The following is a 22,902-nucleotide window of genomic DNA, read 5'->3' on the forward strand; positions in this document are numbered from 1 at the left end:
CTACTGGAATCTTACATTGCATGTTGCTTAAGATTGTTAAAAAACAAACTAGAGTGTTTCTCTTTTTTCTTTTTCTTTATTTGGTGGTGTAATGGTTTGAATTTAGGGCTTTGTGCTTGCTAGGCTGGTGCTGTACCCCTTGAGTTACACCTCCAGTCTTGCTTTTTGCTGGTTATTTCAGAGATGGTGTCTTGAGGGCTTTCATATTTGCTTCAATCCCTAGTCTTCCAGACCAAGCTTTTTTCTTTAAGTCTTTTGTTTATAATATATATTTTTAATAAGGCATCCTAGTATATACCTCCATCTACAAATATCAGAAGTTATGAGTAAGCAAACAGAAGAAAGTAAAAGTAGCCTAAATTATTTTAAATGGGTATCTCCATCAGGTTTTGTAGTTCCTCCAAAGTCTTCAGGTGTCTTATGACGATCATTCTCACTTTAATTTGAAGTTCAACTTCTAACATTTATGGCAAAATATTCAACTTACCTAATACCAGTTGGTTTACTACTGTTAAGAATTTTCAAGGAGACATATATTATCTCCTCGTATCCTCCTCAGAAGACTCTGATAAAGCTTCTGAACCGATAGTAAAGGTTCCTGTATAGTAATAATTCACCTGTTAAATTATGGCCATGCCAGTCACATATGCCGTGTTGTTACCAAGCAATAAAGGCAACCACATAAATCTAAGAACAGCAGCACCCACTGTGACCACTCAGAGAGTACTTCCCACAGAATGCTAGCCTCACATGCAATATAATAAAACAAATCCTAGCCAGTTGCCAATGGCTCACACCTATAATATACCATCTGCTCATGAGGCTGAGATATGTGGATCATAGTTTGAAGCCAACCCAGGCAGAAAAGTCCATGAGACTCATATCTCCCATGAACTAGCAAAAAGCCTGAGGTACAAGTGTGGTTCAAGTGGTAGAGCACCAGCCTCGAGTGAAAAATCCAAGTGAAAGTATACGGCTTTGTATTCAAGCCCCAGTATTTGTGTGTGGCATATGTGTGTGTGCCTAGTATCTTTTAGTAACTTTTCCTATGCCACACTCTAGGAAATTGCATAAGAAATGCTAGTTTAGGAGGGGAATAAAAAAGAAATAGAAGGAATGAAAATGACCAAAATTCAGCATGTTATATACGGAAATGTGACAACTAAATTTTTACACTCACTTTTGCAATGAATACTCATTAATAAAAATGATGTAAAAATAAATTTCATGAACAAAGAAACAGTTTGATCTTGATTCTAGAAAAACAAGCTAGCCATAAGGTACAGGAGCAATGCAGCATGTAGTGTTAGCTGAAGGTCTTCTTACTTATTTATCCAGGCTCTATCAATAATTAAGCTGTCCCTGAGGCCACCAGAATTCCATTTAATTCTTCTGCTACACTGAACTAAAATGCTTTGAAAAAGTTCCTCTTGGTATATTATTTACAAGTGTTACATAAGCATACTGCATCATGTCTGGTAACTCTCTTTGAATACAATGGTCATTTATTTTTCAGGGAATAGATCACTTGTCATAGTTACCATCCATTAGTACTCCAGAAAGGCAAAAGTCAAGACTTTCATCCAAGATACAAAATGCCATCAAAGCCACCCTGTGACCCAACAATTCTTCAAAGGATGTAGCATAAGAAAAATGCCATAGATATATGAAAGATTTCAATGCCCAACCATAGGAACACATATGGAGCCATGCAGCTAGTGCAGTACTGCACAGGTTAGATGTATCCTCCTCTAAAAGGTTATTGCTAGACTGAGAAATGCTAAGAAAAGGGAGGGTTTTCAAGTTATGTACCATGCTAGATCAAATTTGTAAAATATAGATGTCTGTATGGTTATATATTGTACATGGATGTGTATCACTTAAATATTTGAAGGGACAAATCGAAAATATTAACACTAGATAGTGCTAATATGGAGAATCACTATCTCTTTTGATAATTTTTAGTATTTTCCAAATTTCTACAATGAATATATATATAACATATATGTAATATCTTCAGAAAGAAATAAATTCTATGCATATACAAGCTGGTAGCTTCCGATATTTTTTAAAATTTAAGGATATTTTATTCAGACTTTTACAGATCTGTAGTGGACTAATATCTTTTAGTAACTTTCCCTAACATTTAGTTGAATGGTAATTTGTTTTGAAATAGTCTATTTGAAAGCATAGCTTTTTACCTTGACGAAATCTTTTTTTCATATTAAAATATTTAAATATACCATGCTTCCTTTGATAAAAATACAAAAAAAAAAAAAAAAAAAGGCTGTGAATCTTCCTAGTGATCTTTCCTTCATTTCAGATTAGGCCTCACCATCAGTGATTCCCAGAGTTGATTAATTTCATTCCTATGTGTGTGTCTGAATCTAATAATCTATGCATTTATGCCAAAATGGCCTCAGGCCAGTCTCAGCTGTTTTGAGACACTGTTGATGATATGGATGATTGGCAGATTTTGCTCTCTCTCTCCTCACAGGAATCCATTTCCTCAGGATTTTCATGAGACATAAATAGGACCAAGAACCATTGTGTCCTATTTCTGAGAAAATTTCTAACCCTATGGCCTTTCAGTGGTATCTCCAAGTGTCACCAAAAGTCACCTACAGAGTCCACATTAATGACGAACTCTCTGAAAATTGTGGCCAAGAGAAGAAAGCTTCCTGTGCCCCAGCATTTCTTCCTCATCCTACAAATGCGGACTTTAAGGGCCCCTTACTGGACAAGGTGAGGCTGTGCAGGATGCACAGTTGAAATCAGCAAGGGGTGTGGTACATGTGTAATTATACTCAGTGAGAAACAGACTAAATTGTGCTTGTATACCTATTTATGCAGAACAGAGAAAGACAGAAGCAGATTAATAATTTGAGAATCATTGCATGACACAACATTTTAAGCACTAGGATGATTTAACATATTCAAATGCCACCATTTTTTGATGCTTCCTCTGCTCCACATACTTCTATTACCATTCCCCAAAATAGGTACAAGCTTGTGGGTAGGTGCCCTGGCCGCAGCTGCCCTGCAGCTGTGACTGCTGACATCAATTATAGCTTTCTGTGTGGCACAGGCTCTGCATATTTACTTGCTGCAGCCCTGAACCTGACACAGCCCCTGCTTTCAGCATGAGAGTTGGGAAGACACAGCAAAACCTCTTGACTCCAGGAGGCAAGGATGAAGGAAAGGCCTGGAGGCCATCGGCACACCTACTGTTTGTTGGAGAAATGTGAGGCTGGAAATGGAAACAATCCTTTACCTATGAGGAGTCCCTAGATAATGTTCGTCTCCTAAGATGGGAAAGCAGAACTCAAGAGAGCATAAACAAAGCCCTCTCCTGTCCATGCTAGCACTAGCCATCTTAAAGGCTCAGGGAGGGGGGTGGGGGTGGGGAGGGGGATAGGGGCGGGGGTGGGGAGGGGGGAGGGGGGCTTAGTAGAAGGGTAACTCATTTTGTTGTATCAATGAAGCAATCCAGCATAGGAAAAACTGTTTATGGAAAATAGTTGTTAGAGATGTAAGGGACGTGTGTGTGTGTGTGTGTGTGTGTGTGTGTGTGTGTGTGTGTTGTATCCAGCTTACCTACTTCTTATTCATGAATTGTTGAAATGGGAGGACAAAAATTTCAATCTAGCTACAAGCAATGATATTTTCAAAGAGCCTCTCATAGGCAGCTTATAAAGAAGATTTGGAACTTAATAAGAAATGATAAATACATAAAACATGATCTGAATGTGTTTGTCACCAAGTAGTGCCATATGTCCTCCTTAGAGTGAGGACACATTTGTTTACTGTGAAATTAAATCACAATGTTATATTACAGAATATCTGCAGATCTATGGACTAAATTAGCCGGGTACTGAGGCTCATACTTATAATCCTAGCTGCTCAAGAGACTGAGGAGAATTGAGGTTCTAAGACAATGTGGACAGAGAAGTTCTTGGACTCAATTAACCAGAATAAAAGCTGATCTGGAGGCATGACTCAAGTGGTAGAGTGCCACAAGCTGAAAAACACAGGGCCCTGAATTCAAACCTCATAAGAGAAAGAAAGAAAGAAAGGATGAAGGGAAGAAAAAAAGAGATGCTAGGAGAGGAAGAGGAAGAAGAAGAGGAGGAGAAAGAAGAAGGAGGAGGTGGAGGAGGAGGAGAAGGAGGGGAAGAGGAGGAGAAGAAGAAGAAAAAGGAAAGAAGAAGGAGGAGGAGGAGGAGGAGGAGGTGAAGAAGAGGAGGAGAAGGAGGAGGAGGAGGAGGAGGAGGAGGAGGAGGTGGAGGTAGATGAGGAAGAGGAGGTTGTTTTCTACTACTGGAATTAGGTTTTCCTATAATTATCTTTTCCTTTGTTTTTTAAAATTGGGAATACTAGAATGAGAACTCAGTTCACTGGGCTTGCTAGGAAAGCACTGTCTAGCTCTTTTTGCTTTAGATTATTTTTTAGATACAGTCTTTGGATTTTGCCTTTGTTGGCCAAGTTCTGCAATCCTTTTACTTATGCCTCATGGATAGCAGGGATTACAGGATTGAAGCATCATGTCCAGGTATTTTGTTTAGGCAGAGGTTATATTAACTGTGCCTGAAGAAAGAAAGGGCTTTCCAGGAGGCACTGATTATTCCCCACTAATACCAAAGTAATCACGAGTACACTGGACATACTTTCAGTCTCAGAAAATCTGAAGAACAGAACACTAGCTGGCAAACAAGCAGGCCTGTCTGTCTGTCTGTCTGTCTGTCTGTCTGCCTATCTCTGTGTGTTATATATTCCCAGATCCTCTCAAACAGCCAGGAACTCATTCTTGTAACTCCCTGGGATGCTGGCTGCTGAGTGCTGAAGTCAGGGTGGCTCAACCCCACCCCAGGAGCTTCCTCTCTCATGATTACTTATCTCCTTTGTCAAGAGCAGTCCAAACCCAAAGACTCCACAAGAAAGGCCAGGCCTCCCTGTGTGGATGCCTAAAAACAACAAAGCTTCTCCCAGGCTCCTTAGCTCCCACAGGTTGTTTCTTTCTCCATTTAATCTTTTGATCATTATTATATTTTCATTATTTGATTATTATATTTAATATAAGCAGTTACAAAAAGAAGCTACCATTCAACAAATCAATTTATAAGCACAATGCTTCTAGATGGATCCCACTTTTTCCTCCTTCTCCTCATCCCTTCTAACCCCACCCCTCCCTCTGTTTTCTTAATTTCATAGGCTATGCATTGAATATTATTATGACTGCATTGTCCTTGCTTCCTCTCTTCATTTTTCGATTTTATTTTTTCTCTCTTCATTTTTCTAATCTTAGCTCCTTTCCTCCCCGGTAGGATAGAGAACATTCTCTTGTACCTCTAGAACTATCTCCCAAGGTCACAAAATAAAGAAACAGAAGAGCAGGGATTCAAGTCCAAACCTGTTTAACTCTCAGTGGACTGAGAGTCCAGTCCTCAGCGGACTTTAACAAAATAAAAAATCCTGGGCTGATGCAATGGCTTGTGCCTGTAATCCCCAGTTACTTGTAAGGTAGGGATAGGAGGGACCTTGAAGTGTGGCCAGCCTGGGACAAATACACTTAGTGAGACCTTATCTCAAAAGAACAAGGTAGGAATACTAGTGCATACCTGCAATTCTAGCTTCCTGGTAGATATAGATAGGAGGATTTCTGGCTGAGGCTGGCCCAAGAAAAAAGCACAAAACCCTGTCTGAAAAGTAGCCAAAGGAAAAAGGGGGCGAGGGGGAAGTCTAGGGGAGTGGTTCACGTGAAAGAGTGTTTGTCTAGCAGGTTTAAGGACTGGAGTTCAAACCGCAGTACTGCCAAAAAATAAAACCCAACCAAGGAACCAAACAAACAGAAATCCTTTCATCAGAGCAATGATTAGACTGAACAATCTAACTATCTTTTCTAACCTCAGATCCTATCACAACCCTAGTCTGGTGACGTCGAACTTTCCTTTTCCTTGTACACAGCTTTTGAGTTTCCCAGAGGAGCTCCTGTCATTCATAGTTGCCTGAAAGGCTCCTGCTCCCCCCACAAAAAAACTCACTTCCAGTGTTCCCTCTTGTGAGTACTCCGGGCTCCCCTGGTAAGAGTAAGGTGCCAGCTTCCAGGCTCCCACAGCAGCCTTAGTATCTCTTGAATCTGGTGATCCTTAATTATTATAATGAGCTCCTTGCAGGCAGAGACATGTCTTTAAACTCTGCTTTGCCAGTCCAGATGTTTTAGGAAATGGATAAAAACATGAACTCTCTTGAGGTGCTGGTCCCCTGCAGGGGCTGAACAGTGGCCAAGACCCCCAGGGCTGAGATGTATCTTTTAGCACCATCCAAACTTCAATGATATGCAACCTTGAACACAGAGCCAGTTCTTCTTCATGTCTAGCCTTTCTGACAACCACACCTCATCACCTTCTTGCTCTCAGGAGATGCTCACCGACGCTGCCTTAACCAAACAAGAAAATTGGTTTGCTTTCACAGCTTAAATTCTTTGTAAAGTTCTTCTATCTACAATATTTCTCTGCTGATTCTCTTCTTCATTAATATACTCCTTAGTTCCTATAAAAAAAATTCTCATTTGTTTGAAGCACTATTTTTTTTTTTGGTTTTGGTCGCTTTATGGAGTACAAGATGACTTAAACATTGGCTAAATTCTTTCTTCAGGTCAGAAATCATATCTAATGTGGATACACGAAACCATGGCTGCGAAGTTTTCCAGCTGGCCTGCTTAACACTGTGTCTTTGTTTTACGGGGACTCTTTGAAACATAAATATATCATTAATCTGCACAGTGGCTCTCTACCCTCTCCTCTTTGAAACTAATAACTACTTACTTGGCTTTTTCTTCCAAAGGAAGGGAGCAGGTATAAATGGAAGCACTAAAAATTATCAACAGAAAACAAAGTTATTATATCTCATGGGCCTACGAATTGGGAGGAAGGCCAGTCTTACAGGGCATGGAGCTGCCTTCTCTGCACAGGAAATGGTCTGATTTTGTTATTGTTCTCAGCAAAAAGATGTCCAAACAACAACAACAAAAAATTGCTAAGAGTTGGTGAGGCTAGGAATGATGACAAAAAGCCTTTAAAGCCCAGTGCTTGCATGTATGCGTGTGTGTGTGTGTGTGTGTGTGTGCGTGCGTGTGTGCGTGTGCGTGTGCGTGTGTGTGTGTGTATGTGTCTTAGGCCTGGGAAAGAGGAAGCTCTGTGGTGTGTGGTGTGTCTGCACTGGATATTCTGGGCTCTGTGGAATATTGTTCACATCTTGCTGCTCTGGCAGGGGAGAGAAAAACTTGTGGTAACATGTTCCTCTGAGCAGCCCACATGGGCAGCCTTGTCCTTCACAAGTCTGCCCATCTGTGAGCCCAAAGGTTAGAATCTCAGGCTCTTCTCTTCCCTGACTTTTCCTGTGACCATCCATTGCTAAGGATAGGTATGCAATCTGCAGATACACATTGCTCAAGCCCCAAGTGCAGCACCTGACTGACCAGAGAGAAGTATATGTAGCACATATATGCTATCTTCCTGCTGTATATGCAATATATATGTGCAATATATATATATATACATATATATGTATATATATATACATATATATGCTCATTTACCCATGCTTAAAACTTGTGTGTGAGTGTGTGTGTGTGTGTGTGTGTGTGTGCGCGCCAGTAGTGGGGCACTCTCACTTTCTTGGCTTTTTCTTTCAAAGCTGGTGGTTTGCTACACCTCCATTTTCAGCTTTTTGCTAATTTTGGTTACTTAGAGATAAGATTCTCTTGGCTTTGTCTGCTCCCAGATCTTAACCTTCTGAATAGCTAGGATTACAGGTGAGAGCCATTAGCCCTTGGTTGGTTTAACTTTTTGTTCTGTGGTCTTTAAAATATTGGCTCCCTTAGATTTTCCCCCTTATATTTAGACACTGGTTACAGGCCAAACAGTGATGAGGAAGTGATCCCTCCAGAAGGATGGCAGGATTTCAGAGGGTACCTTTTTAAACATCCTGGTGGAATCCTCACTTATCTGCATAAAGCGCATAATGACGTTGTTCAGATAGATGTCACTCAGTGTGGCATGGTCTTTGCTTTCTCTCCTCACTTGGTTCAGCAACAGATACCAGCAGTTCACAGGAGACAGCAGGTTCTGGTCTTTCCTGAGAGGTGAAGAAGGACAGGGTTACCGGCAATGTCAAAGCTGTCCCAACCACTCAAAGCACCTGTGGGATGGGTGCTTTCCCTTTCTCTCCAAGCATGTCTTATGTAGACTAGGTCTTTTGACAGCCCACAGTTTGGCCTTCCTGCCTGTTTATAGCATAGAGCCAGAATCTTGCCAAGCTTGCAAGGAAAACTCAGACCAAGACCATCTGTGAAAACTCTCATTCCTAACAAGGAACTCAGGACTCTACCATATACAGCACTAGGCAGCCCTCAGCTTCACAACTCCCACACACACCATCGCGGAAGCAGTTGATGTTTACAGAAGAATCTATAGACGACTGTCCTGTAGGCAGACTGTGGTTTATCACAGCACAAAGTCTGCTGTGAATGCTCAGCCTGCCCCTGGGAAAGAAATCTGGCTACTTCTGCTTTGCATAGATCACAAATTCGAGGTTTATTTATGAATCCCCTATCATAGAACCTCCAGCTTCCAAAATGTGTTTCTGGTCATGAGACTCATGACCAGAACCAAAGAACTTTACTGGCTCTGACCTGTCACATGCCCTGTTCAAACCCATTAGACTATTTTCAGATTTCGAACTGTTCCTGCTTTGATTCTAGCTATTAACCTTCAACATGACTATGAGCCCCAGAACAAGACAGTTTAAAAAAAAATCTTGTAGAAAAATTCTAAAACAGTGAACAATTAAAATGTCACTGTTTAAAAAAATCAAGTGCACTATTTTTTTTTTCTTTTACGTTAAAAAGGAACAGAAAAATGGCAAAAATTGTCGGGAGCTTTCTAATGAAAGAACATAAGCACCATGTTTATTACATGTGTTAGTCTGTCATTCATGACCATTTATGACCCTGAATATTGAGGAAAAATGATTAAGTCAGGGTTTTCTATCATTAAACCTCTCAGAGTCTAGATTTAATATTTCACAGTAGCCTGGATGGGAGTTAGACTGCAATCAGAAGTGTAAGCTTAATCTGGACCACATGGTGAGAGCCTGTCTTGGACCTTCAAGAGCAGCCCTCCACTCTTCCCAGGGCACAGACTGCCTCCTTTACCTATTGTAAAGGTGACGTACAGAAGGTTTACAGTTATGTAAGTAAGGTAATGAGTACAGTGTCACCCCCCTCCCTCATTGTCTCCCACTTCCTACACCCCCCATGCCCTCTCTGCAAAGTTGTAAAGTTCATTTCCAACGTAGTGTCTTGTATCGCTGTCCTACCATTTCTGTGATTCCCCTTCCCTTCCACAAAGCCTATCAACTTACATATAAACAAAGGGTGCAGAAATAAAAAACAGTGACAACAGGGCATAAACTAAAGGAAAAACACAAGAAAAGAAGAAATAACTGTGAACGGTACATTGTAAAAACCTACTGTTTCCATTTCTTGGAGTTCATTTTGATGTTCATTGCAGCATTATTTACCATAGCTAAGATATAGAACCAACCCAGATGCCCCTCGGTAGATAAATGGATCAAGAAAATGTGGTTTATATACACAATGGAATTCTATGCTTCCATCAGAAAGAATGACATTGCCCCATTCTTAAGGAAATGGAAAGACTTGGAAAAAATTATATTAAGCAAACCAAGCCAGACCCAAAGAAACATAAGCTAAATGTTTTCCCCTATTTATTAACTAGACTATGTCTATGATACTCTTAGCAGAGGACCACAATAGCTCAACAGCTAGGTACATATGACCCTTCTGTTTCTTAAAACCATAATTAAGAAGCAGTGGTTTTATGGCTGGTAACCGGAGCCTTTCTATTGACATTCTGTATCCACCAACCCCTCAGGTAAGCAACCCTGAAGCCAGCTTCTTTATAGCTACATTTATGTGTATCTTTTTATCATGAAATAGTTTATAAATTCCCTGAGAATATTTCATACTTCTTTGTATCCCCAGTGCCTGTTCCATTATAAGCATTAAATAAATGTGATTTCATTGACTGAATGAACATATATATTACTGCTTTGTTACTAGGAGTAGCAGTAATCATAATAAATACTAACAACAAAGCAAAAATAGCAGCCATTGCTTGCTGAGTGAGAAGTAGTCCTCTGATCAAGATGGTGCATGCTGATCTACCACTTAATAGGAATGTGGTCTTAGAAAAGTGGTTCTAAGCTCTCAACACCCTGGATACTCTGTACAATGAGTAAAATAATAGTATGCATTATTATAAGGAATGCTTTGAGTTCATATATACATTTTCAACGCTTATAATAATGTGTCGGGCAATGCTCAGTAAGTGCTAGGTAACACTGGCTATTTTTGACCAGGGACTGCTCTAAAGACTTGACATTAATTCTACTTAACCCTTAATACAACTACTTGTAGCAGAGGCCCTCAGTGTCCTTTCTGTCAGTGGCTAAGACAACAAGGTAAAAACAGAAACTGGTCACAGTGGGTTCTTGTGTCTAAGGAGGCTGATTCAAGGCTTACTCCCTTTTTTAATTTTTCTTTTGCTCCAGCTTAATCTCAGCCTCCTGGGAAGCTAGAATTACAGTCACGAGGCATCAGTGCCAGGCTCAAGGCTTGCTAATTCTATCACACAGTGGCAACTTTAGGCAAAGGACTCTTGGGCAGAATAAGCATTGCAAACTGAAGAAGAGCAGAGCCTGGAGGCCACCCTCATTGCCTGGGACCATTACTGTGCTAAAGAGACAACATGTGTCTGGCAAAGGAAGAAGGAATACTGTGTGCCTGTTCTAAGCAAGCTGTGGGTCACATCAAGGATTCTGTCACATTAGTCATGTCATTTAGTCATAAGACCTTATTTAACATGAAGGAGCCAAAGCTCAGGAAGATCTGTAACCTGCCCAGAGCTACACATTAGAGCCATTATTCAAAATGAGGGCTGGTTGGCTATTAAATAAAGCCAGTCCTAGAGATTTTCCCAAGTATGGTTTATCCTTCTCATATACTTACTATTATTCCTACACTTGAAAACATGCTTATCCTAGTCTGAGACCATTTCAAGCTCCTTATCTTTTGAAGAAAATCATTACACAAATCTGGAGAAACAAACGAAAAAAATGGCACCTGATGACTACGAGGTCAAATCTAAAATGATGGTCCATTCCTTCTTGTAGTTCACAGCCAAGTACTAAGGCAGACTCAGACACTGCCAGGTGAATGGACTGTCTTCTCATTTGCAATTGCTTTTCAAAAGTGAGTTACTATGGCAGAGGCTGAGACCTGAGGATCATGGTTTGAAGCCAGCCCAAGCAATAAAGTCCATGAGACTTTTATCTCCAATTAACCACCAAAAAGCCAGAAATAGAGGTCTGGCTCAACTAGCAGAGCACTAGCCTTGAGTGAAAAAGCCAAGCAAGAGCACAAGGCCCTGAATTCAAGCCCCAGTACTGTTACACATAGGGACACGTGCGTGCACATGCACAGACACACACACACACAGAGCAGCATGTGCGTAAGTGTGAATGGAATACTTGCTCCTGGATCTTCTTGCTTTCCTCAGCCTTGGAAAGTACCTTTTACATTTGGTCATCCTGGAAGAATCTCATTGAGATTTATGTCTACACTGGTCTCAAAGTAGGGGTTAAAGTCATCCAAAGAAGAAGAAGAAAGGGAAGAAAAGAGAAAAATGAATTCTTTTTTTCCAGAATAGCATTCAAAAGCATTTGCTTTTGAAAAGCTCCCTATTTTTCATGTAGGCTCCAAGGTCATGGGAAGTGAGTGGTGTGGAAAGGTCAGTGCTCTCAGCATCTGCCAGATGATTTTCTGTTTTACCAACTCACAGGGTAGGACTCTCCTGGAGACACAGAAGGCTGGGTGGTGGGGAAGCTCTCTATTCCCATCTTTACTTTGCATTGACTTCTCCTTCTGGGCCCATGTAGGTGGGGTCCACAGTGTGGGTAATGCTGCCATGTAGGGCTTCACTTCCCTCTTCCCTATTGGTCCTTGGAAATTACCCTGACTTTCCTGAGTTTAATTGCACATTGACAGCGATGTCTATTATATTTGAACCAACACTTCTAGGAGCTAGATGCCCAGCTGTTTTTCATAGTCTTTTGTCTCCTATATTTCCAGAAATGAAAGTCTGTGCTGCTTTTAAAGTATCTCCCAGATAGGTTTGTCCACTCTGGCTCCAGACTGGGTAGCTCGCCATCATGGTGAGAGCCCTTCCTGTCCCCCTTCCTTTAGCTGTACACAATGCTACCTCTGGTCTTTGTCACCATCTTAAAATCATGTGCAGGCAAGTTATCCTTCTGTATAAAACGTCCTGTCTGCAGGGCAATGGTAGAACTTCCCCAGGAAGATGGGTTACAGTACCCATGATCTGCTCTAATTCACGCCAGGAGCCCCACAGCTCTCAGCCTCACCGCTTAGCCCACAGACAACTTCCTGTTCTGCAGGTCTGACTCTCTATCCCTTTCCTTCTTCTCTCCTGACTCACGAAGCTTTCCTAGCCCAGAGCGTTTTCTTCAGCTCTCTTCCCTGCCTAATAATCTCTCAGGTCTCTGCCTAGGTATCATTTCTTTCATTTCCTTCCCTATCAGTACTGTAGAATGGTCTTCAGCCATGTCTGTCCCTAGCTGGCATCCTGTGCTCATCCCTGATAGAAGATTTGTGTACACGAATGGATTGACTGCCTACTTCTCTCTCATTTGCAGGACTTGAATTTTAAAACAAAATTTCATGAACAGAGTAATCTGTATGTAATTCTTAAAGAAATGAAGTAAAATTAATATTAAAGTTTAAGACCAGGAGCCAATGGCTCACATCCATAATTCTAGCTACTCAGGAAGATAAAGGTTCCAAGTCAATCAGCAAAAAGCAGGGCTGGAGGCATGGCTTAAGTGGTAGAGTGCTAGTTTAGCAAATGTGACATGTGGTCATTTCTATTGAGTCCATAAATTTCTCATTTGTAAAAAACATAGCTTCAAGGTTTAGAGGAATACTGTGCCTAAAAATAGCATCTTTCTATATTCAAATAAGCCATTCATAACTCAGGAGCCCTCGATTCTACCTAATTATGTTCTTCACAGCATAAGGCCTGTTCACTTGGCCTTGACTTTGTACACATTGTTCTGATTCCCACTGTTATCAGCATGTAGAATCCTGAAAGAATCCTTTGACAATTTTAATACATTAGAAATAAGATTAGTCATTTACTGATTTAGCAAAAAGCACAAAGCAAAATGTGGCATGCCAAAATTTCTGTAAATGACTGTTACGATGAAACATGTGTGTTTTGGAAAATGAGATTCACTAGCTACTAGCTACTGACTTGCTTTTGTTTAAAGATATGGGATGAATGTCCAAAGACAAGAACATCATAATAGAAACCTTGTTTATCTCATCTTTCCCAGTGTCAAGGCAATTTCCCTCAATGGGGGTGCTGGATCTTATTCAGTGGAGATAGAATAAAGTTTCTTCCTATTATCTGACTTTGATATAGGACTGTGCATGTGTTCGGATCTGTGTGACCCAGCTCATTAATGGCAGGGTGGTCAAATGCTGAGTGAAGGAGATGGTCAGGAAATTTTTTGAATCTAATTGCTAATTATAACACAATGCTTCTATTCTGCTAATAGGTGCAAGTATTACAAAGAATAAATCAAGGATTTAACAGAGTAAATACTTCATAGATGAACTTCTATATAAACATTCTTGTACTGAAAACAGAAAAATCTCAAGAGAATATCATTAGTTTAAAATATGATAAATTGATGCCCATATACTGTAAGTTTGGAAGAGAAGTATATTTCTTTATGGGGATAAAGTTCCCACCCAGGAGCTTCTCAGACATTAGTAAAAATGCTGGCTATCATTTTGGACAGGTGAGGTTGAGTGACATTTCTCTTACTTGTACTGCTGGTGATCCTTAGTGCTTCTGGTTTTGGCCATGAATCTCTCTGCCAACTTCTCCAGGTTTCGAGAATATTCAGTCTCAATTTCAGCTTTTTTCCGGAAGAAATCTTGCAGGTCCTGGAGGAGCTGAACTCTCATCTCCGTCTGTTGTTCAAGGCATTTTTGCTGCTCTACCAGTTGAGCTCGAATTTCTAAGGAAAAAATGAGAACACAGGTGATGAGTTCATGACCATCATCCAGATGTGTGGTATGTCCAAGACACAAGGAATGAACCCCAATACATATTTCACTCTTGTGTTTGACCTTCATGACAGTGCTGTGTGTCCAGCTCTCCATCTGACTAAACAAATACTTCCCACTCCTCTTCTATGTGTCCAACATTTTGGGCTGGCCTATATGCTGGCTAAGAGAACATTGATCTCTCCTTGGCTAAGGTTATGTTACAGGAAATGCTGTTTCTAGAGGGTCCTGGGCAGAGACAAGGAAGCATTTCCTACTGGATTCCCTACCTCTGGCTTGAAGGATCCTCTTAGTACTCTTAACTGAAATGTGTTGAACACCAGAGTGGACACATTAGCATAAGCTTTGAACTATCATGAACAGCATCTGGTTTTTAGTCATTCAAAATAAGTGTTAGTCTAATACAGTACTCTAATCAGCATGACTGCCAAACTCCTTGAAAAATGAAGAGCTATTTTTGTTTCATAAAGAAAAAAATAATCAAGGGTGCAGGTATTTCTCATTCAGGAATTCCAGGAAGTCTATTGAGATGAAGTAATTTTTAGCACATCTTGCAGCATGAACAAAGAATAAATCAGTCATCTTAGGCTATCAACTACTTTTCTCTATGTGATTGTGTTGAAGCTGTGTTAGCTCCAAATAGGAAATCAATATGGCCACGTGTATGAGTCTCAAATTTCAGCAAAGGGATACACAAAAAAGTCCATGGGATTTCTTTTAAAGTGTTTTTTATTTGCTTCTGCTGGGATATTAAGTTAAGAATGGAGGAGTTCTGAGAAGAAGTGTGTTTAAACAATTTCAATGTCTAGAAAAATCATGGAGACTTATTTTCCTACCAAGGATTGTGTGTTCCTTAGATTCTTTGACAGTCTATTAAAGCCCTTCCTATTAATTCTTTTAGAACATTATCGATCTGGATTTTTCCTCCCCACACTCAAGGTTCATTTTCATTTTGTTGAAAAATTATTTTACTCTCATTCTGCATTATTCTGGGTCTCAGGCTCGGAGATAAAATGCTTGGCCGGACGTAGCTCCCTGTGGCCAACAAACCTGGATCTGCTAATACTCATACACTGTAATCAGTGCAAAGGAGGGTATGGAATGAAGGGAAGAAATGTGCCCAGATTGGGAGAATCTGTAAGAACACCCTGAACAATAAGTAGGTCACAAAACATACAAGTGTAACCAAGAGAATGTAAAAGTACCTCTACAGAATGGGAGATAACATTTGCAAATCATTTATCTGATAAGGAATGTGTATGTGGATTACAGGATGAACTCTTGCAATTGAATAATCAAAACAATAAAAAAAAAAAAAGTGAACCAAGGATCCCAGTAGCTGTTTCTTCGAACCAAAGTACTCAACATCCTTAGCCATTGGAAGGATCAAATGGATAGCTCAAAGAGATAGCACTTCCCACTCACTAGGATAGTTACAATAGCAATGGTAATAAATAGGTGCTGGGGAGGAGGTAGAGAGCTTGGACAGCCCCATATTACTCTTGGCAGAAATTAAAAGAGGAGTCGCATTGGAAAACACAGTGGCAGTTCCTCAAAAGGATAAACATGGAGTTGTCAGATGATCCAATTATTCTATAGCTATGGAATCTAGGAAAAATGAAAATGTGTTTTCATACAAAAACTCACAGATTCTTCATAATAGAAACAGCCCAATATTTACCAGTTAACAAACAGGTATACAAATGTGGTTGGTTCAGGCATATAATGAAACATTGTTTAACCATAAAGAAGGGTGGTTTCGCTGCGGGTGAACCTTTGAAACATAATAGTGATTGAACCCATCTCAAAAGATGGTGTAATCTGATTCCATATACTTGAATGTCCAGAGAAGAGAAATTCATAGAGACAGAAAGTTGATTTGTGTTGCCTAGGGTTAGGGGACTTGGAAGAAAAAAGAAGGAAGGAAGGAAGGAAGGAAGGAAGGAAGGTTGGCACAGGATTTCTTTGGGGGCTGATGAAAATGATCTGAAAGTGATGATGACCAGGCACTGATGACTCATGCCTATAAGTCTAGCTACTCAAGAGGCTGAGATCTAAGGACTCTGATTCAAAATCAGCCAGGCTACGAAAGTGCATGAGACTCTTATCTCCAACTAACAATCGTAAAGCCCAGAAGTGGAGGTACGGCTCAAATTATAGAGTGCCAGCCTTAAGTGTAAAAGCCAAGCAAGAGCAGGAGGCCGGCCCTGAATTCAAGCCCTGGAACCGGCATATTGGTCATGTACACACACACACACAGAAGAAGCTCAAGACAATGGTTGAAAAACACTCTAAATATTCTAAAAACCATTGGGTTTGTAAATTATACCTAAAAATAGCCATTACATGTTTTTCCAAAAGATAGTCAGTCATACCACAATTCCAAGAAATTTCAATTGTTCTCATGGCTGATAATAGTGATGATGATAAGCTCACAGTTTCAGGCCTAGTTATTTTATTTTTGTCAAGTTAGTGAATATTTTGATAAGTTCCATAAAATGACCTATATAAAAGAACTTGCCCCAGCCTTTTTATTTTGTTCAGAATTTATCTATCAACCAGATTGTGAATTTACTTACTGGCTGCACCATCAGCATGTTAATTGCTACAGTTTCGAATGGCATAAGACAACTCTATTTAATAGAATATTAGACAGGTCTTATCAATGGGACTCCCTTGTAACTGCATAAAATAGAGCAAACTTTTAGGCAGAAAAATAGTATCTCTGAGCAGGCTCTAGGCAGTCATTATTTAAATCTAGGTCAGAACTTACTAAATAATTGTAATGATTGTTTTAATAGGGGCTAAAATTCACTGTTTTCTAAAAAAAAAAAAAAAAAGAAAAGCCTCACTTCTGTTCTACCAGAGGCTAACAAACAGAAAGAATCAACATCAATAATCAAAGAAGAATAGCACACAAGAACAGTGTGCTTCCAAATGACTGCAATTAATTTGTGAAAAAATAGAAAAAACTGAAATGGCTCATCTAAGCTACAAAATCTGACTAATGTGTACCAAATAAAATTGTGCAGAAATGGATAATTCTTAAAATAAATGTATGCAAGACTATAGACTGAGATATGATATATGGATATGTATATGATATATATGATATGTATATGTAATATATATATATATATATATATATATATATATATGGAAAGGTTGATCCAGACTTGGTTTTATTTTTTTCCTCCATGACACTGAATGATTAGAACTAGGGCACAAAGGTGATGAGCTGGTGTGATGCTCATGGTTACCTAGAAAATAACACAGGCTCTAAAGCATCACAGATTAGCTCAGTTGTTTTTCATTTTCTCACTTGGTCACTTTTCCCTTACATCAAAAACATTTACATTCTTTAAGATGTGTTAGTACCTTTTTCTCAAAGGAGATAAGGGATTTTCCTTAAACAACAGAATAACAATTTAGCCAGGTATAGTGGCTTCAATCAGTAATCTTAGCTAGATTCAGACTAGCTCAGATGAAAAGCTCATAAAACACTAACTCAACCAATGGTTGGGCATGGTGCCTGTAATCTCAGCTACCTAGAGAAAGACAAATAGGAGGATTGAAATCCAGGACAATCTCAACACAAAAGTGAGATCCTATCTCAAAAATAACTGACACAGTAAAAAGCTTGTGAAGTGGTTCAGGTGGTAGAATTACTGTCTAGCCAGTGTAAGAGGCCTTGAGCTCAAACTGTAGTACTACAAAACAACAAGAACAACAACAACAACAACAATTCCGGACCCAATGAGACTGACTGGTCTCACTGATTATTCACATGCTCATTTATCATGTGAATATTTATACAACCTGGTAACTGCTAGTTAGCTAAACACCAGGTGCAAATTTTGTGAAATAAGCTCTTTAGGTTAAAGATGTAGAGCAGAAAAAAAAAAAATCCATAAAAGCCAGCTTTCATTTTTTGTAGGTGAATGAACTGAATAAGCAAAGGCCATTTCTCTACTTGACTAGAAATCTGAAAGATTTATGCTTCTCTTATATTCTGCACACAAATTAAGTAACAGCAGGATGCACTCAGGTTGCAGTCACAGAGTCCCTATTGTGAGTCACATGGCATAGGACAAGTTATATAACCTCACAAAGTTTCCTCATGTAAAAGAATTATTTCCATCCCACAATGCTATGGTGACAATTACATTTGATGATAAAAGGCTGGGGTACACACTTATAATCCCAGCTACTTGGGAAGTGGAGGCAGGATGATCTCAAGTTCAAAATCAGTACAGGCAAAGGTAACTTGAGTCCCTATTTCAGAAACAAAACAAAAACCCAAAAGGGCTTGACTCAAGTGTGTGACTTGTGTGTGACTCAAGTAGGAGAACATTTGCCTAGACTATGTAAGGTGCTAGGGTTCAGTCTGTAACAAAACCCCCACAAAGCATTAAAACCACCAAAAAAAGCTGGGTGCCAGTGGTTGATGCCTATGTCCTAGCTATTCAGAGGCTGGGACCTGGAGGTTCCCAGTTTGAAGTGAGCCCAAGCAGAAAAGTCTGAGATTCCATCTCCAATTAACCAGTAAAATACCAGATTGGAGTTAAATACCAGACCTGGCTTAAGTGGTAGAGCCTGAGAGGAAGGAAGAAAGGAAGGAAGGAAAAAAGGAAGGAACAGAGGAAGGAAGGAAAAAAGAAAGGAAGGAAGGAAGGAAGAAAGAAAGAAAGAAGAGACAGAAGGAAAGAAGAGAAGGCCTACCAAAAAATCAATCAGTCAATCTGATGACACCATTTGATGACATAAACACAGCACTTGGCATCTGTACAGCTATGAGACAGATGGCCATATTGTTAGTAATACCAACAGGCTGTCATTAGAAAAACATTCTGAGTGTTTCCTTGAGCCTTACCCTCAGTGAGGAGCCCTGGCAGCACAAATAGATAATGAGAGCTAGTGGCCTTTGGAGCCTGTGGGGAGGAATATGAAAGCAATGAGGAGTGTGGAGAGGGAGGAAGCATCCATCTTTGGCAGAGGGTCAAGCACTAAGAAAATGATCCTGAGATTGACTTCTCAGAACTTTGCTGCCAGACTTGCAGGAGAAGGGCGAGCACTTCAGGCTCACGTTGGGCAGCTGCCGGTACATCTCAGTTGCTGAGTTCTACCTCTGGGCCGTGACTGATGTACTCCTGAGCTAAGTCAGAAAAGACGCATGTGGCATGATAAAGAGCGAGATTTGATGTCACTGATGGCTTCCCCAAACAACTAGCTCAATGATAAAACTACGTGGACTCCTTACTAAAATATTTGGTCCAAGCTGGATGTTTTGATTTGTGGTTTTATAGCACTAGAACATTCTTAGTAAATTCCAAAGTAAATCTTTTCATGGGATAATTTTTGGTAATTTTGCTCTGAACAATTCAGAGCAAGGAAGATATAGATATAGATACACATTTACATTTCAGAAAGTCAATAAATGAAAAATACCAAACATCCTGTATCTCATGAAATAGTTTTCTTCTTCAGTGTATGGTTCCTTATTTAAATGATGAATTACTGGGCTAAATAAACTGCCACCAATCAACAAAACCCAACTCTCACGGAAATGAATAGGATCTATGTTTTCTTCTTAGCCTCCTGTTATTTTAAATTATTTATGAATCATTTGCTTCTGCCTTCTGGTGTGGAACTAATGATTACTGTTTTTCCATTTAATTTGTTATGGGAGGGAGGGGTAGAACTGATTTTAAACTATAGAGAAATCTAAAGAACTGCTCTACCCAACATCTAGCCACCAATCAAACTCACTACTTGAAATATGGCTAGTATAAACAGAGAGGGGTGTGTATAAAATATACAGTAAATTCTAAAGTATTAGTGTGATTTGGGGGGGGGGGGGAGGAGTCTGGTTTTGAGGCCTGAACTCTGGGTTTGAGCACTGTCCCTCAGCTCTTCAGCTCAAGGCTAGGACTCTACTACTTGAGCCACAGCACCACTTCCAGCTTTTTTCTTTTTGCTTATGTGGTGCTGAGGAATCAAACCCAGGGCCTCTGGCATGCAAGGCAAGCACTCTACCGCTGAGCCACCTTCCCAGCCCCTTAGTGTGATTTTTTAAAAGTATAAAATGCCTCAATAATTTTGATATTAATTAGTGTTGAAATTATAGGATATACTGTATTGTGCAAAATACAGTGAATTTCATCTGACACTAATTTCTTCTTACTTTTCAAAATGTAACCACTGGAAACTCTAATATTGCCTGTCTTATCGGCCAGTGCTTCTCTAGATCATAAGAGAATGAGCAGGTAAAGTTCTCATCAGTGAAATCTGGAACATGGAGTTCCTATGAGAACGGTTTTTTAAAGAATTTAGTACAGAATACAAAGGATTAGCACACTAATACTAGTGAGGAGCGGTGTGACACTGAAAGAACTATACCTATAGAATTCACATTTCTGCAACTGCAAAATAGTCACTAATAGCTGTTGTGTCCCCTTCCAAATGCAATGGAAGGCTTTGATGAGATAATAACAAAAGACTTCCCTTTCACATAAAGTACTGTGTTACCTTCTCCATCGCTGACAAAGCGCTTGAGAAAAGCCACCTAAAGGGGACAGGCATATTTTGCATGGAGTTTCACAGGTTTCAATCCAGTCTCCTGACCTCATTGTTATGGGCTTGTGTTGAAGCAGAACATCATGGCTGGAAGCACATGGTGCACTGATGTTGCCAGCCTCATAAAGAGGAGAAGAGATATAACCTTCAAAGGTATGCTCCAATGACCTAGTCTTTGCAGCTAGGCCTTATGAGCTATTAGGAAATAGCTCATTCAACTATAGGTCCACCCATTGATGAAGTTAGAGCCATCACTACTCGAGTGTACTACTAGCTGGGGACCAAGTCTTCAACTCATGAGCCTTTTCAGGTTACACTTCACACCTAAACCAGTATATAGGCCAATTATCAGGAAAGTGTCATGAACAAAAGAATGGGAGACATAAGTTCTAAATTGGATTATAAAGACTCCACAGAACACAGGTCTTTCAGAGAAGAAAAGATCATTGCCAACTACAGGATGACTCTGCACTAAGAGGCAGGAATATGAAGTCTGTGCAACTTTGGGGAATAGAAATATAGCTCATTAGTGGCGCTGTATAGCTCAAAGTGGAAGAGTTCTAGCCTTGAGGGAAAAAGCTCAGTGACAGCACCCAGGCCACATTCAAGCCCCACAACCAAAAAGGAAGGCAAGAAGGAAGGAAGAAGAGAGGGAGGGAGGAGGGAGACAGAGAAAAGAAAGAAAGAAAGAAAGAAAGAAAGAAAGAAAGAAAGAAAGAAAGAAAGAAAGAAAGAAAGAAAGAAAGAAAGAAAGAAAGAAAGAAAGAAGGAAAGAAAGGAAGGAAGAAAGGAAGGAAGAAAGAGAGGAAGGAAGGATGGGAGGAAGGAAGGAAGGAAGGAAGGAAGGAAGGAAGGAAGGAAGGAAGGAAGGAAGGAAGGAAGGAAGGAAGGAAAAGAAAAAGGAAAAGGAAAGAACCTGGCCCAGAGATTTAGAATCTAGGAAAGCAAAACTAGAGTGGCTGGAATGAAAGTGACTTTTCTGGCCACTGTGTCAGGAAAAGTATGTTTAAGTATGTTTCTCTTGGGTCCTTTTTCACTTTTGATTATGGTATCATCAACAATTTAGATGCATGTGAAATTATGATGCTTCCACCCAAATTCAAAGCCACAGATGCATTGTAGAACTCCAGAGATAATTAGTATATCTGGAGAGTTGGGAGGAAAATCCTCTTTGTGATTAAAGAAAGGCAAGAATCTGTCCTCTTAGTACAGATAATCCTCAATATCAGTGCATTTCACAAAGAATCTGATACTTACAGAAAGGCTAGGTTCATTTTTCTATCCAAGTCTTCATTCTAACACCCTCACTTGGAATTATAATAGCACACTATTACTTCACTGTAGAGACACTGGTTTTTCAAAGCTTTTGAAACTAAATCTTATTTTTTGAGCTGGTTTTTATTTTCAGATAATGTATGGAAAATAAACTTACATTTTTCTTTCTTTCTTTCTTGCCTGGCACTGGTGCATCACACTTGTAATCCTAGCTATTCAAGAGGCTGAGATTTGAGGGGTACAGTTCAAGGCCAGTGCAGGCAGGAAAATCCATGAGACTCTTAGCTCCAATAAATCACAAAAAGACACAAGTGAAACTATGATAAAATGACCAGCATTGAGTGAAAAAGCTAAGGGATAGTGCTCATGGTTTGAGTTCAAGCTCCAGTATTGGCACAATAAATAAATGACAATTAATTAAGGCAACAATTATAGTTTAACTAGAAAGGTTGGCTTCAGGAAGCGCAGAACTGAATGATCCACTCCGCTGCTGTTATTTAAAATGCACTAGAGGTAGAGTTTCATTAACTTCCCCATCATTAAGCAAGGACATTTAAGACCTGATTAGTAGATTGATTTTCACTATGAGAAAAAGATAGTGTGTGGAAATCATTGATCTCCACAGGCATACAAAGATTTATATTTCTGATGACCACATTGCTGTTCTCTAAACATTGACTTTCTTGATGTAATTCAACAGAAAGTCTCTTGGAACACACACAATTGCCTTTACATGTTTCTAAGTTTTCAGAATGGAAACCTCTAAAACTACTTCAAATCTTTTGTCTTGAATTAATTGCAAAGTGAGTTTT

At 39.7% G+C, this 22,902-nt stretch overlaps 1 protein-coding gene across 1 annotated transcript in view; it reads right to left on the reverse strand.

The window, feature by feature from the left end:
* Srgap1 (SLIT-ROBO Rho GTPase activating protein 1) overlaps positions 1–14,184 on the reverse strand; it is a 128,539-nt gene extending 114,355 nt beyond the window's left edge. Inside the window, exons 1-2 of the mRNA XM_042698752.1 lie at positions 13,995–14,184; positions 7,974–8,136 (exon numbers count right to left, since the gene is read on the reverse strand). Of these exons, the coding sequence (XP_042554686.1) occupies positions 7,974–8,136; positions 13,995–14,137 (306 nt within the window). The 5' untranslated portion in view covers positions 14,138–14,184. The remainder of the gene's footprint in view (positions 1–7,973; positions 8,137–13,994) is intronic.
* Between the last annotated feature and the right edge of the window lie 8,718 nt (positions 14,185–22,902).

Source organism: Dipodomys spectabilis, unplaced genomic scaffold (assembly GCF_019054845.1).
Source record: "Dipodomys spectabilis isolate Male_0828 unplaced genomic scaffold, ASM1905484v1 ptg000234l, whole genome shotgun sequence".
Classification (NCBI taxonomy): domain Eukaryota; kingdom Metazoa; phylum Chordata; class Mammalia; order Rodentia; family Heteromyidae; genus Dipodomys; species Dipodomys spectabilis.